The sequence below is a fragment of the Fusarium oxysporum genome, chromosome 8, assembly GCF_000149955.1.
Source record: "Fusarium oxysporum f. sp. lycopersici 4287 chromosome 8, whole genome shotgun sequence".
Classification (NCBI taxonomy): Eukaryota; Fungi; Ascomycota; class Sordariomycetes; order Hypocreales; family Nectriaceae; genus Fusarium; species Fusarium oxysporum.
This window is the reverse complement of record NC_030993.1, coordinates 3,913,902-3,928,434: the sequence shown is the minus strand read 5'-3', so window position 1 is coordinate 3,928,434 and position 14,533 is coordinate 3,913,902. Positions and strand designations below refer to the sequence as shown.

At 48.9% G+C, this 14,533-nt stretch overlaps 7 protein-coding genes across 7 annotated transcripts; 3 read left to right on the top strand and 4 right to left on the bottom strand.

Annotated features, from left to right (window-relative positions):
- Positions 1–412: 412 nt before the first annotated feature.
- On the bottom strand, positions 413–3,653 carry FOXG_15839 (uncharacterized protein). The gene is made up of 8 exons (XM_018395954.1): positions 3,461–3,653; positions 3,250–3,410; positions 1,848–3,198; positions 1,664–1,788; positions 1,520–1,613; positions 1,326–1,466; positions 1,035–1,267; positions 413–977 (listed from the first exon to the last, which is right to left on the bottom strand). The coding sequence occupies exons 1-8, from the start codon at positions 3,588–3,590 to the stop codon at positions 612–614; spliced, it is 2,601 nt and encodes an 866-aa protein (XP_018256266.1). The 5' UTR covers positions 3,591–3,653; the 3' UTR covers positions 413–611.
- Positions 3,654–4,912: 1,259 nt separating this feature from the next.
- FOXG_15838 (uncharacterized protein) lies at positions 4,913–5,905 on the bottom strand (the record flags this gene model as incomplete). The annotated part of the gene is made up of 2 exons (XM_018395953.1): positions 4,913–5,274; positions 5,674–5,905. 2 exons carry the CDS (start codon positions 5,903–5,905, stop codon positions 4,913–4,915), a joined length of 594 nt encoding a protein of 197 aa, XP_018256265.1.
- Positions 5,906–6,004: 99 nt separating this feature from the next.
- Positions 6,005–7,886, top strand: FOXG_22146 (uncharacterized protein; the record flags this gene model as incomplete). Its single annotated transcript, XM_018402544.1, has 3 exons — positions 6,005–6,046; positions 7,491–7,565; positions 7,599–7,886. The coding sequence occupies 3 exons, from the start codon at positions 6,005–6,007 to the stop codon at positions 7,884–7,886; spliced, it is 405 nt and encodes a 134-aa protein (XP_018256264.1).
- A 128-nt stretch (positions 7,887–8,014) lies between these two features.
- Positions 8,015–9,664, bottom strand: FOXG_15837 (uncharacterized protein; the record flags this gene model as incomplete). The annotated part of the gene is made up of 1 exon (XM_018395952.1): positions 8,015–9,664. The coding sequence occupies one exon, from the start codon at positions 9,662–9,664 to the stop codon at positions 8,015–8,017; it is 1,650 nt and encodes a 549-aa protein (XP_018256263.1).
- Positions 9,665–11,265: 1,601 nt separating this feature from the next.
- FOXG_15836 (uncharacterized protein) lies at positions 11,266–11,592 on the top strand (the record flags this gene model as incomplete). Its single annotated transcript, XM_018395951.1, has 1 exon — positions 11,266–11,592. The coding sequence occupies one exon, from the start codon at positions 11,266–11,268 to the stop codon at positions 11,590–11,592; it is 327 nt and encodes a 108-aa protein (XP_018256262.1).
- Positions 11,593–11,658: 66 nt separating this feature from the next.
- On the bottom strand, positions 11,659–12,742 carry FOXG_22145 (uncharacterized protein). Its single transcript, XM_018402543.1, has 2 exons — positions 12,497–12,742; positions 11,659–12,440 (listed from the first exon to the last, which is right to left on the bottom strand). Exons 1-2 carry the CDS (start codon positions 12,687–12,689, stop codon positions 11,704–11,706), a joined length of 930 nt encoding a protein of 309 aa, XP_018256261.1. The 5' UTR covers positions 12,690–12,742; the 3' UTR covers positions 11,659–11,703.
- A 478-nt stretch (positions 12,743–13,220) lies between these two features.
- Positions 13,221–14,518, top strand: FOXG_15835 (uncharacterized protein; the record flags this gene model as incomplete). The annotated part of the gene is made up of 5 exons (XM_018395950.1): positions 13,221–13,338; positions 13,404–13,447; positions 13,506–13,898; positions 13,959–14,159; positions 14,219–14,518. 5 exons carry the CDS (start codon positions 13,221–13,223, stop codon positions 14,516–14,518), a joined length of 1,056 nt encoding a protein of 351 aa, XP_018256260.1.
- Between the last annotated feature and the right edge of the window lie 15 nt (positions 14,519–14,533).

The window sequence follows — 14,533 nt, the reverse complement described above, 5'->3', positions numbered from 1 at the left end:
TTCCCTCTTTTGGCAACCGGCACTGAAGATCATGCCTCCGATGGCTGCCGAAAGGAGACTGCCAAACGCGGGCGGGCAGCCTCCGAGGCTCCACTAAGCGTGCGACTGTCCCCTCATGGGGATTATGCATCTACCATTTCTACTTGTATTGCAGGGGTGCTGGCCAAAGTAGTATCGGTGTCTGATGTTTCTTACTCGCTGTTGGCTGGATAATGACTCGTGGCCGTGCTCTATAGCACCGTGACCCTCCAATCACGATACTCAACTGTGAGCTAGCAATAATCATCTTAGGTTACTTGGCATGTTTGTTTCTAAATGTATTTAGCGTAACTTTTGGACGAAACGCAGGTAACCAGGACCCGAAGCCGAGGTCTAGATCGAAATGAGGTGCGTATGGACATTACCGCGTCGGGTAAGGGACTGCTGACGCACACAGCCTATGTCGATTGATCACGGGATGATAGAGTGAATGTCGCGTAGACGCAGAGGTTTCTTAGTCGATGTTACTAGTCGAGGGCCTGCCATTGTGTATCAAGATGCCAGAACTGTGATGAAAGTATATACATGGGGTGATTTGCCTGATGCAGTGCAGTCCCTATCAACCTTATCATTTAGGCATCAGGGTAGCACTGAGAGTAGTAGGGGTTGAGCGACTTGCAGTAGAAGCCCTTGCCACACTGCATGTTCCCAGTCCACTCAATGCCACCGCACTGCTGGTACTGCCCCTGGGCCTTGGAGACGGGAAGGGCTATGATAGCATCACTGGCCCTCTCGGCGGCGGTGACGATGTAGGCACTGGGGTTGGTGGTGACCATGCCTGGGAAAATGGAAGCGTCAGTGATGAAGAGGTTGTCGGTGCCATAGACCTTGGTGTTAAGGTCAACGACAGCAGTACCGCCCTGGCGACCGTCATCCTTGCCGAGTTTGTTGGTTCCAATCCAGTGATTGGCACGGCGGTTGCTCCATGAGACGACCATCTGTATGTACCATTAGATCATGCCTTGAACACCATCAAAGATTCATGAACCACTTACATCATCGACGTATTGCTGCGAGGTGACATCAGGAGCGGGTTGGAGCCACTCCAGACCCTTAACGCCAGAAAGCGCTTCACGAAGGTTGTCAAGGGCAGTCACAACAGCTTTCTTGTCTTCTGGGTCATTTAGGTAGGGGTTACCAGAGACGACAGTGTTGAGAGCACTGGTGATGGTCATGCGACCACGTGACTTGGCACCACGGCCGAGGTACTGGCTAATGGTGATGGACTCTGATTCACGAGTTAGGTCTGGTCTCATACATTGCACCAACTGTCAAGCGGTACTTACTGTTGCTAGTCTCTCCGAGACTGGGCTCAACACGAGCGGTCCACTGCATGGATCGGACGCGGCCATCAGCACCAGAAATCTCGTCAAAGATGACCGGGCCAATGTTAGGGGCAGCTTGAGCGAGAATACCGGAGCGCCCATCTACCTCCAAATTAGACTTCATAGCTAAGTTGCATAATATCATGCATACTGACCCAGGTACTTCTTCTCATCAGCTGGGATAGGGTCATCGTAGGCCTTGTAGAAGTCGTAGAACACAACGTCGGGGTGCTTTATAACTGTGTCGGTCTACCATACTGTTAGCCGGACAACCTGATGACTCTGTCATATGCACTTACATTGGTATGGTCCTCGAGATTGTATCCGACAGGGAGGTTGATCCACTGATCTTTGGCGATCATGGAGCCACCATCGCGGCTAGAGTTGGCGACAATTTTGAGCTGGTCATCCGGGCCAATACCACCTATGAAGCATGATTAGAACCAACAAACTCTGACAGCCTACGGATAAGACAAGACTCACTGCGAAGGAGAATCTTAGCACTACCAAAAGTGCCAGCCGCAAGAATAACGCGACCAGTCTCGGGAGTGAGCTTGACAGTGCCGACATAACCGGCGCCAGCGAAGGGCTCGACCTCAAGGCCGGTAACGTGACCGCCGGAGCGAACGACACGCCTGACCTGGGTGTTGGTCCAGTACTTGAAGTTGTTCCGCGCTTTGGCAGAGACGAGATAGGTAGCCAGGGGGCCCCCGCGCTCACCTCCGGAGAACATGAAGGGTGGGTGGGTATAAGTACGGTTTTTCGCGGCCGGCTTCTCAAGAGCGTTCACTTCATCCCAACCGGCCTGGTCGAGTGCTCCAGCGACAACCTTGAAACCCTGGTCGAGGTATAGCTTGCCATCCATAGATGGGACACGTGTACCAGGAATGCGACCGAAGACACGCCCCTCGTACTTGGCCATATCTTTGGCCTTCCAGCCATCGGGGAAGTTGAAGTCCCAGTCTTTTGGATTGGGACGCCACCACAGACCAGCGTTGATGGCGGTGCCTCCACCGAGAACACAACCGGCCATCTGATCGGTATCGGGGCAGGCAATGCCGGAAGAGTCGGCCCAGATCTCGTTGCATAGACCGGGAACATCGAAGCGAGTCAGGTTGGTGCCTTCAAGCCAGTCTGGCTTACGGGTACCGCCCCAACGGCCAGAGGATGGAGGTCCCTTCTCGATGAGAAGGACCTTCTTGCCAGCCTCGCTGAGACGGTCAGCGACAGGGAGACCACCAGCACCACCGCCGACAACAACGTAGTCGTATGTCTCGTCCGGGACGGGGGTACCGGTGGGTGGTGCAGCGGTGGAGGTAGGCTCACCGGTGGCGGTGGAAGTGGGCTCCTCACCACCGCCGTCGCAGTTGCCCTCGACAACCTTAGTGGCGAGCTTAGCCCACTTGTCATACTCACCATTGAAAGCGTTGCTAGTAAGTTGGCCACCGAAGATGCTCTGTGTTTCGTGCTGGACCATCCGGGCCTCACGGGGGCACTCAGGGTTAATCACATTCGTGGTGCTGTGGGCCCAACCGAGAACGGCGACCGGAGACGTGGTCGCCAATTGACCGGAGTTTCCGTCTTGTGACCAGGAAGTGCATCCCTGGCAGCGGTAGATAAGAGTAAAGCCATCCTCAGTGATGCTGGAAGAGATCTGGGTCAGAACAGCCTCGCCCTCGTACGGGACAGGCTCGACCTGGGCGTTAGCCCAAAGGAAGGCGGTAAGGATATCGCCATCGTGAGGGTAGGCAAAGAGTAAGAGCGAGTTTGTCATGGGTCCGCCGTAGGAGAGACCGCACCATCCTGTGCCCTCCCCGTTGGGAGTGGCGCAATTCTGTTTACATGGTCAGAAAAGAAGAGCTATTGGTTTCGAATATTGCCTTACGAGGTATCCAATGAACTCATCGGCGTTGGTGGTCTGTCCATTTTCGGGGAAACTGAAACCGAAAGTCATGCGGGATGCGGTCCATGTGTCGAACACGATCCCAGTGCCGGGATCGGTGTAAGGTGCTGGTGTTGATTGCTGAGCAGACACATACTGGGTAACTTCTCAAGGTCAGCACTCTAAAACTGTCGAAGAGCATATTCAAACTCACGAGGCGCTAGGGCCAGAAGCCATAAAGAGCGGTGGGAAACCATGATGACGAAACCCCAGTCGACGATTGGTGAAGGTCGTGGGTAGGATCTCGGTAACCGTGATCTCGAAAAACACGACAGAAGCCGCATTCATATACCAATGAGAGCCATGATCAACCAAGACGCTGTCGAAAATGACCAAGGACCGATGCCGTGTTTAGGTGCTACATTGGGCGCTGGAAGAAAGCAAAATGGGATGTGCCCTTGCAGGGGTCTATGTTGGACGGAACGAACCTTGTGCCTTTCCCTTCTAGATGACGGAGACCCGGGCCGTGTATCTAAGTTGTCTGTAAGTCATCCCAGAATGCTTACCATCAATCTGCGACAGAAAAGATTCCTCTATCCCAAACAAACTCAGAGTTCTTCATTCTACAAGAGCCGAACAACATTTATAAAACACTGGCATTTCGGGTTTATTAGCTCGTATGCTCTTACGCTCGTACTTCTGCCGTATGTTCGGTGAGCCTCGTGTCGACGCGCTCCCTTCACCTAAGATTGCTGTATTACCCAATTTGTTCAAGTTCCCGTTATTTCCAGAAGCGGGTGTCGGAGGCTAATGCTCCTTTTCTCCCCCACAACCAACTGATAGTGGTTGAGCGGCACGGTGCTCCGGGGGTGGGCTCCCCTGCTCAGGCACAGCCAGTTAGATGAACGGGGGCCATCCACACCTAAACCCCTCTGCAATTACAGTGTAACCTTTACGCCAAAAATGCAGTCCGCCTTGTCAAAAGGATCTCACGCGCGTTTGTGCCCATGCGAGCCCCGTGCATGTTTCGCGGTCAGATCGCCGAGTGGTCGGAGAATCTGTTAACGACCAGTGTGTAGGCTCTGATAGGCCTGCAAAAAGCTTGGATAAGAGCTTGTATCCAGATTCACTTGGTGTTATGCCTGGGATGGCTGCTGCTACCTTGCTTATATGTAATTTAAAGTATTCCCCTTTAAGGACCTTGCTATTATATTCTGCCTCTTTAGCTTTAATAGTATTAAAAGCCTAAAGGGGACTATTACTAAAGAAAGGCCCTTAGAGGTAAATTAATACGATTTTATTATTTATTTTATTATAATATATATATTATATTATATTATATTATTATAAACCTTATAACTTAGTTAGAGTTTATATATTACTAATAAGACTAATACTATTTACAAGCTAGTAATTTTACTAATACTTATATACCTTTAATTAAGTCTTGGTATTTATTCTTAGTCCTATCTTAATTACTTAAAACTGGCTTATATATACTATTATATATTATTACTACTTTTATATTATATTCTCTTATAACATAATATCTTAAGCCTAGAACAAAAGGCAAAGAGGTAAAATATAATAATAATAAAATAAAAGTAAGAAGTTAGAAGCATGAGCATGTATAGATAAAAAGGAGGTAAATAATAGGTTGGTTTCATTAAACTTGGTTACTATTTAAATCTTCAGCCTCACTCTCATCAGCAGCTAGAACGTCGATGCCTAGCTCCTGCAGATAGACCGCAACACCTGGGTTCTCTTGTCGACACTGCTTAAGAATACCGTCATTAAGCTCACTGATTTCAGCACCGTTCCCCAAGAGAAACTTAACAGAGGCAGGGCCCCGGTGTATGACGGCATTAACCAAGGGCGTATCGCCTGCATCGTCGTCCTTGGCAAACACATTAGCGCCCGCCTCGACGAGAGATTCCATGATACTAATATCGCCCTCTGTCTCGGCAGCTAAATGAAGCGCGGTACGCCTAAGGCAATCTCGGGCTTCAAGATCTTCTCCAAATGCCACTAGTACATCGATCAAGTATGCCGGAGCTGATGGAAGCGCCGCCAAGTGGAGCGGGCTTTATCCAGTAGTGAAACAATGCCAGTGCTCGTGATATTCCTCAAGTTCATCATAACTGGTCTCGTTTTCAAAGGGATTTGCTTCAGCTGCCTGCTGATATGATTCGATTGATCCTCTTCGAGACGAAAGCTGTCTGAAGTCTTGCACAAGTGCTTCCGGGACAGCTTTGGCCAACCCCAAACCGAGGAATCCCGATGCGAACCAAAGGTACCTATTTTCCCGGAAGCATTATTTGAGAGCAGCAGACGATCTGCAGGCCCCATTTGCGAAAATTTCAGATGATAGATAGCGGTGTGAAGCGGTGACACATCGCTTATCGTAGTCGGTCCCAAAGACCTCACGTTTGAGGTAGTCGCCAAGAAGGGGAGATCGAATGCGGAACGACCGGTCATTCTCACTCCAGATGATGAGACCGCGGCAACCCTGGACAACTTCTACAAGTTGGAAAGGCTTCCCATCCTCGTCTTGACGATAAATTTTTAATGCATTCAACGCCTCGACTGCCATGGGCATTGTCATTGAGTAGCCGGCGTCAGCAGCCATAGCCGCATGATAGAGAATACAAAGAACCATTTCTGACTGAGAAGCCCTGATTCTCAGGAAACTTTCTTTACTGAAAGCATCGGCCTAGTCATGAATCGATACATCTTTGCAGGCGGATGTAATTTGACAATGGCTGCCAGCAACTCCGGCATGGGCATCTCGCTTGGCCAAGTAGGAACAGGAAGCAAGCTGCAGGATAGTAGCCTCTTGTTGCAAAGCATATACCTAAAGTCTGAAATATTAGAAACTTACCGGCCGTCAAATGTTCGGACCAGGCCTTTAACAAACTCAGAATGGCTTGAGGACAAGTCTTTACCGGTGATGCTTTGAAGTGCCCTGATGATGTATTTTTTCACGTCCGCATCAGAGGCACAAATTTGGGTCTTAACGATCTGGTGCAATGTACTGAAGTCTATAGGAGGTGGGTCCTGGCTAGTGAAGAGGACTTGGATTATCTGATCGGAACCGCCGTCTGGATTGATTGCGAGTATTAGGTATGTCAAAGCTTTGGTAGTGACATCGGCTGCGACTCCATCGAGGGTCTTCTCAGCAACTTAGATCTGTCGATTCCAGACATATTGGTTAGCTTTGTAATAAAAGATAGCAAAGTAGAGATTGTTTTTTTTATTTAAATATAAATATTTATTTCTTTTAAATTATTATTAAATCATTATTTTTTTAAATAGTAGGTTATGCTGCCTAAAAGGATCTCAATCCCAATACAGCTGAGATTACGCAAATTGGGGGCCGTTAGGCATCGCCCTCGCTGTGAATGTCCTAATCACTACCTTATCGTCTTCTAGTAGTCGCTGAGAGTTGTTCTCTTGCCTCATTCCTGACTTAGAAGATAGATATGAACGGCGCGGAATAAATAACATATGCTACTAGATGTGATCTAGACTATATGTATATCCCGGAATAGTTGAATGAGGTTAGGGGCTGCTGACATGCAAGCTTACTGTGGGTTATTCTGCTAGTTATTGAGTTGTATGATTAGCAGTTTACGATTGTTATGCCGGCTTCTCACATATGGTTTTCTTGGCGGTGGAAAGGACTAAGCTATGTGCCCGAGGATCTAACCTAACGGCAGCCCCATACACGGAATATTCTTTTGGGGTTTAGGGCCAGGTTTTGAATTACAGGTAGGGGGCAGTTATGGGGCAGGGCGGCTGACAATGTTGGGTAGGATGGCAGGGTGGACGACCTGTGCTTGCACTACCGATACGCCTTGGCACTCACGGGAGAAAACAAGGCTTATGAGCTATTATAATAGCTCATTCTAGATTCACGATAGTCCACACTGTCAAGACCTAACCTCCCCCAGGGTCGGCCGACTTGCCTTGGCCCAGTTGGGCAGACAAAGTGACTGGATACCTTGGTCGTTCTGGAAGCCGTGAAACTCAGTTCGCTGTAGTAGAGCCAGTCTTATCTTGAGACCAGATTTTGTCGCCGCATGCCATACCCACAGCGTGCATGGCATGGTATGGAGTGTCTTTGGGCGACCAATAGAAACGATCACATAAGACGCTGCTTACCTTTACGGTGATGCCCAGGCTGTTTACCGTGTTTATGTTTGAGCTTATTTGCTTGGTTATTTTATTCTGATGATGTACAGGACTTTGGAGGTGTCTTCGTCACTCAAGAAGAAGGTGGCAAGATCGGCGCTGCTTTAGGAATGTTTGGAGATTCTGTATTCCTTCACCACGATTGGTAATAACAACAGTATGTACGACCCAAGGGCAAGGCTATGATTCTTCAAAATTATGGTCTCCTTACAACTGGTGCGACAGTTGGTGGGACGTGCTTCCTCATGACTCTCGTGGAGCGGGCCAGTCAATGCCAGTTACTTGTTGAGGCTGCAGCGGCCCAACGCCATCCCCAAGGTCCTCATTCTGATGCGAGTGCAAAGTACATCTTTGGGAACTCGAGTGACCTAGAGACCTTACACTGGGAGGGCCAGCCTGACCTGGAGTACGAGGAACATAGGTGCAAAGGTGAGCATAAGCTATGAAGACTGATGTACCTTTAAAAAAAGCCACCGCAATTGGTTTGGTGCAAAGAGGTATGGTCCAGGGTGCAAAAAGCGGAGTGTATAAGAGCAATCACTACTCTTTAGTAAAGGCAACTTGAGAGCAGACTTCAACTATACAGCGATTGATATCCTCCTTGAACTACTGTTTTGAAGCCCCCGTCCAGATTAACGACGCCAAACCTGAACTGTCTGAGAATACAGTAAGCCAAATAGCCGCGGTAACCAACTTGACAGTATACCATAGTTGGTCTTGACCTATCCAGGGTGCCCGACTGTTGCCTTAGGTCGTTGAGCGGGAGATTGACTGCCTGGTGAAGATGACCACGAGCAAATTCCTCGGGGGAGCGGACGTCCACAACTTGCAGTTTGTCGAGTTTCTCTCTAGTAAGCTGTTCAGCTTGAACAATCTTACAGTCTCCACGAAGAACATTAGATGCCACAAAGCCAGCCATATTGACTGCATCCTTTGCCGAGCCATATGGTGGTGCGTATCCCAGCTCAAGATGCTCGAGATCAAAGACCGTGCTGCCAAACTGCATAGCTGTCGCCAAAACGTCGATTCTTTTGTCAACACCACCCCTGCCTATAATCTGCACTCCCATTATGTGGCCTGTTTCTTTCCGGAAGGCAAGTCTGATAGTCATAGTTTGTGAACCTGGAAAATATCCTGCATGATCAGGGGGGTGCACCGTGATCGAAAGAGGATCATGACCAAGTCGACGGAGTACTTGAGTCGAAAGTCCGACAAAGCCGAGCGTCAGACCAAACACCCGACAGACGGATGTGCCAACATTACCACGATAATTCACCGCTTTGCCGCAGATATGGTCAGCCGCCATTCGACCTTGTCTGTTGGCTGGGCCAGCCAGGGCGAGCATTGCTGGCTTCTCCATGATATTGTTTTGTGTCTCAACCATATCTCCGACTGCATATATGTCAGGGTCAGAGGTTTGCATGTGAGTGTTGACGCTGACTCCGGTCGCGCCCAATACTAAACCAGCCTGCCTTGCCAGACCTGTTCTTGCCCTGACCCCTGCAGCCAAAATCACCAAGTCAGCGGGTAGTACGCATCCACTAGATAAGATGACTTGGGATTTATCGATCTTCTGGGCTGATTCGTTCAGAAATAGCTGGATTCCGTTGTTACGGAGTTCTGAGTGAAGTATTTCAGCCATCTCGCCATCAATAGGCGGAAAGACATGCGACCCATACTCGACTATTGAAACTTCGAGTCCAAGCTTTCGCAAGTTCTCAGCCACCTCGATACCGATAAATCCGGCTCCGATCACACATATGTGCTTTGCATCGTAATGTGACAGCAAATCATGTACCTTTTGGAGGTCAGCAATTGTCTGCATTGTGGCAATGTTGTCCAATTCCGTCCCAGCACATGAAGGGCGAAGTGCCTCGGCACCCTGGGCAAGGATGAGCTTGTCGTATCCAAATTGACGAATGCAGTCATCTCCTCCAGTCCGTACACTGACTGAGTGTTTTTCACGATTGATACTGACGACTTCAGCGTGAAGATGAACATCGATATTAAATCGCTGCTTAAAGTCATCCGGTGTGCGTAGGATCAGCTCCTCGTCATGCTCAATAACCTTGCCCAGCGCGTAGGGGATGCCGCAGTTGGCGAAGCCGGTATAAGCTCCCTGTTCGAATACAGTAATGATGGCTGACTCATCGAGACGCCGAAGACGGGTGGCCGCAGACATACCACCCGCAACACCACCAATGATAATAATTCTCTGGGGCATTTTTAAAATAGTTTAATATAAGTAGTAGTTGAGAATTTCTGGGAGGGACATGATTCTCATGATTAGCAGAATTGAAGCCTTTTTATCACTGTTCTTCTGAATTCTGGATTGATGGTTCGCAGTATAAACTAAACCCCGAATCTAGCGCTGATTTCCTGGATACGGCGATTTGGTATGATACTAACGCTGGGTCAAAACGACTCGTATGATGGTTATCAAGTTCACAGCCGGTAGTATTGAGTTTGGTGATATAAATAGTCAGTCATAAATGGCCTGAACTTTCGTGAAACTTCCTTGGCTATTATGACAGCCTCACTAGGTCTTACCCAATTCTGTCATTAGCTTGTGAGCTACCTCCACAAAACATCAGATCATGAAGGTACCATCATGGCAAGCAAAGATCATTTAAAGTTTGTACCCCGAAATCACCGATAGCCAAGAGCCCCATCTCCTTCCAAGACTTGATATACTTCTTTGCAACTTATGTAGGAATAACAACTCAAATATTGTTTTTAAATGCTCTTGCGCCTTGGCAGTGTCTAGACTAAACAATCTCATAACATGGCGATTGGAATTGCAATCTAACAAGTCCATGACAGGACCAGCCGAGTGTTCTTTTTCTGCAAGTGGCAAGGGATATACTGCCAGTCAGTCACACAGAATGGTACAATATCGGTGTTATAATGTCCCAACCACTCGTAATCAGAAATCGCCAGCCCAAGACGAAGATTCGAAGTCTGAACTCAAAGAGCCGGAGGTTGTGACTAACATGGGAAGATGGGTTGGTGCCATATTGCGAGAAACCTTCAGTTTCGCGCGTTTCAGCGGAGACGCTGCAAGATCTGCTGATACAGACCATGGACTTGACGCTGGAATTGCCTGCAAAAGAAGCCACAAGGTGTGAGCCAAGGCTTCCAGTGGCCCCGCGACAACAATAACAGCATCATCTCTCTGTTGAATGATAGTTTCTGGGACGAATAGACCAGGTAGACAGGCCTTGCAGGTCCTAACTGACTGTATACCGTGATACGTAGTTCTCGGCCCGTCTCTCTCGTTTCGTCATAAGCATTCAGCACTTGCAATGTTACCTCTTCTTGGCATTTCCAGTAGTAGAGGTTGATCTATAACTCCACATACAGGGATAGTTGTACAAAACGCCTCTTCACTCGTCCGCTCGGGAATGGCCTGTAATTATCTGCAACTGCATAGCTATGATAACCATAAGGCTCCCTTGCGCCTCTGGGATGGAGACTTGGACCGCCAGTCTTTCGAGGTCTGGGTACCTGTGAACGAGGAACTTGAGTTAGCATTGGCCGTTTAATACTACGCTACGGATCTCGATCACTTTCTGTAATTGAATCTTGACCAATTATAGATTCATCCAACCATTCTCGTGGTCAAATTCTGTTACCAGTGTGTCCACACCTCTGCGCGCAACTTGTGTCCAGGAGCTATAAGTAGCCAGCCATTCCCTTCAACATTTCTCATCCAACTCACTACAACACATCTCTATCTCTCTCTATAAAAACAACGCTCCAACTCAGTATGTATAACGTTTCCCTCACTCTGACCCAAGCTGACCTGACATCTCAAAGCCAGCAATGAAGTTCTCAGCTATCACCGCCCTCGCAACCTTCTTGGCCACCGTCAACACATCTCTTTGCACTTATGACGACCATCCAGTAAACGGCCTCCGCTATTACATCGGCGCCGATGGCGTGCCCGACGTTCTCGGTATATGCAACGGATTTTGGGACAATGTCAAACCTCAATGCGGGGGGGCCTGGCAGTGTGGCCGAGCAGCCAACGGGGACCTGCATGCGGAGTTTCAGACATACAGAAAGTGCTTACCGCGGTTTATCAATGACGGTTGGTGGCATGCTACTAAGAACCAGTGGGGGTCTATTGAATGTAAGCTTCGACAGTAAGGACAGGTGGCAGGGAGATGCTTAAATAGCGAACTCTATGCATAAACCAATGAGTCTCAGACTTATCTGTTATCACAAGGAACGCTATAATGCAAATTTATTGTCTACCCTCTAGAAGAGTATTTTGTCCTCTCCTCGGCTCTCACGCCAGTGATTAGTAGCTTGAAGGATATCTCGACATCCTTCTAGCATCCACCCCCATTTCTGTAAAAATAAAGGAGTTGCCTCCCATCCACGGAGGTCCCAAGGGTCTCCCCAGACTATCAGGCTCGGCTTCCCGTCCAAGCCAGGCTTAACGTCAAGCAGGTCGCCGCATAGCTCATCCATATCCAGGTGGCGGAGTGAGAGCAGGATATTATCCCTCATTTGGGGGATTGGGAAAAGGTCAATCCACGGATGATGGGGAACAGTCCTCTGCAAGGCTGTTGGCTGAAGATTTAGCGGGTAAGAGTCACAGGACTGCACTGGTCCAATTATAGAGAAAGGAGAGATGACACCCTTTCTTTGCCAAAGGTCTGAGAATCCCAATGCGATACCATTCTGTACAAGGGCGTTGAAGACGTTGACCTGGATGAGAGTTGACAAGCACCATGGCTGCGGGCAACCCAGCACATAATCTTCATAGGCCTTTTTGACGAACTCGCGGATTGCGCCTTGGGCGTCCGGGCGGAGCAGTAGACATCCCGATCTAGGCTTGAAGCCTGCGGGAGGTTTTATCATATTCAGATACTGAAGAGCAGATGGTGGTTCCGGCGCATCCGGCGTATCTGTTGTGGCCATGGAAACGTAACGCGGTCTGCTGCCTTGCTTTAGATGTAATGCTGATCGTCTTGACGCTTTTCTTCTTTCTGCAATCCCAAAGTATAAGCAGGTACCCAGCTTCCAAAATTCAACCAATGCTCACCATATGCCCTTTGGTTGAGGCGGTTCTGCAGCTTGCGTCTCTCAGCACTGCTTGTTATGCCAGTCCAGTCCTCGCTTGCGGTACGTATCTCTCTACGCTGCTCCATGTCACTCAGCTTAATGAGAGGGACCGCATCCACGATAATTGGATATTTCATGGCCGTGTTGTTTTGTTGCGGACTAGATTCCGTCATATTCAAGAGCTGAGAATGTCGCCAAGTTAGGGAAGCTCCTTTTTCACCCCGCTGAGATGTCTGTGATAAACTTCTGGCGAGAATCTGGGGACCCACAATGAGCTCGGATTAGAACTAACTGGCTCCATTTCTAAGCAGGTTGCATTAGCGTCAGGCTCTTGGCCAATCAATGATAGTCATCATTATAAACCCGGGGCTCTGGCCGCTTCGGGCTTTATTCAGAACTTACTTATTTATCGTATATCTTTTAATCTAAGCAAGCTACATGAGCATCAGGCCACCTGCAGCTTCAGAACTAACTTGTCCCCATACCTAAGCAAGTTGCATTAGCGTCAGGCTCGTGGCCAATGATAATCTACCCTGCCCTGCCATCAGAGCTTCCAAGAGAGACATGGACTAGCTAACCGGGAAGAGTTCTTGGTCTCGGAATAACTGGGACGGCCGACATTCCCAGGATGAAGTCAAGTATTTAAATAGAAGCCTGTCCATTTCCCTTAGCCAGACAGAAATATCCTTAACTTCACTTCAAACATGTCCCTTCCGCAGAAATCGACACAGTGGGTGGTTAAGCGATTCGATGGCCCATTGGGGCTTGAGATGCAGGTGGCGCCTATCCCTCAACTTGGGCCCAACGACGTCATGATAAAGGGTAGGAGATCGCTCAATTCATTGACTCTGTTCCGGTCATTTTCTTTCCTGCTCACGTCAATCCAGTCCACGCTATTTCCTTGAACTACCACGACGTCGGCACCACCAGGGTCTGTCTTTGCTTTTCCCTATCCCCATCCGCCTCGGCTTATACTAACATGCATCCAGGGCCATTTCGAACATGCCTTGAAAGGTGTCGTTCCTGTCTCGGATGGATCTGGGGTTATTATAGCCATCGGGTCTAATATCCAGGACTTTCAGATCGGCGACAGAGTCACGACAATCATGAACGGAGCACATCAATCTGGTCCGATGAAGCCGCACTACATCAACTTGCTATTGGGAAACGCTTATCATGGCGTCCTCCAAGAGTATGTCGTCATTCCAGCACAATACGTGATTGCTCTTCCACGCAACCTCAGCTTTATTGAGGGTAGCACATTGCCAGTGGCAGGGCTGACTGCCTGGAACGCTCTGTTTGGTGCCCAAGGTCGCCCTCTACTCCCGGGGCAGTGGGTTCTCACACAGGGAACTGGCGGCGTAAGCACCTTTGCTATCCTTGTAAGTCTCAGTTGCCTATATTAACCAGAGCCAAAAACATCAAACTGACTCGGACTGTAGTTCGCCAAGGCAGCTGGCGCCAAAGTCATTGCGACCACGTCCTCAGCTGAAAAAGCCAAGAAGCTTCAAGAAATGGGGGCTGACCATGTCATTAACTATCGCGAAGTTGAGAACTGGGGTGCCCAAGCGCAGGCTCTTACGCCAGGAGAGGAGGGAGTTGACGTCGTGGTCGAAATCGGAGGCGGTGCGACTCTAAAACAGGTATAGAAGGGACTCGCGTGCTTTTGATGTGCTACTGCTAACTTGCCGGAACTTGATAGTCCCTGGTTGCGGTGAAGATGGACGGACTTATCTCTGTCGTTGGAGTACGGGCTGGTGCTCACCCTGAAGAGCAGCCAGTTCTTATGGACATGTTTTTCAGGTTCTGCACTACACGTATCGCATACGTGGGCCCTCGCGTGCAATTTGAGGAGATGAATCGTGCAATTGAAGCCAACAATATTAAGCCAGTGATTGATGGGCGGGTTTTCAGCCTCGAAGAGGCCAGGGATGCTTTCGAATACTTGGAGAGCATGAAGCATTTCGGCAAGGTCTGCATCGAGGTGGTCAAAAGTGTCTAAAAACACCTACTTAGA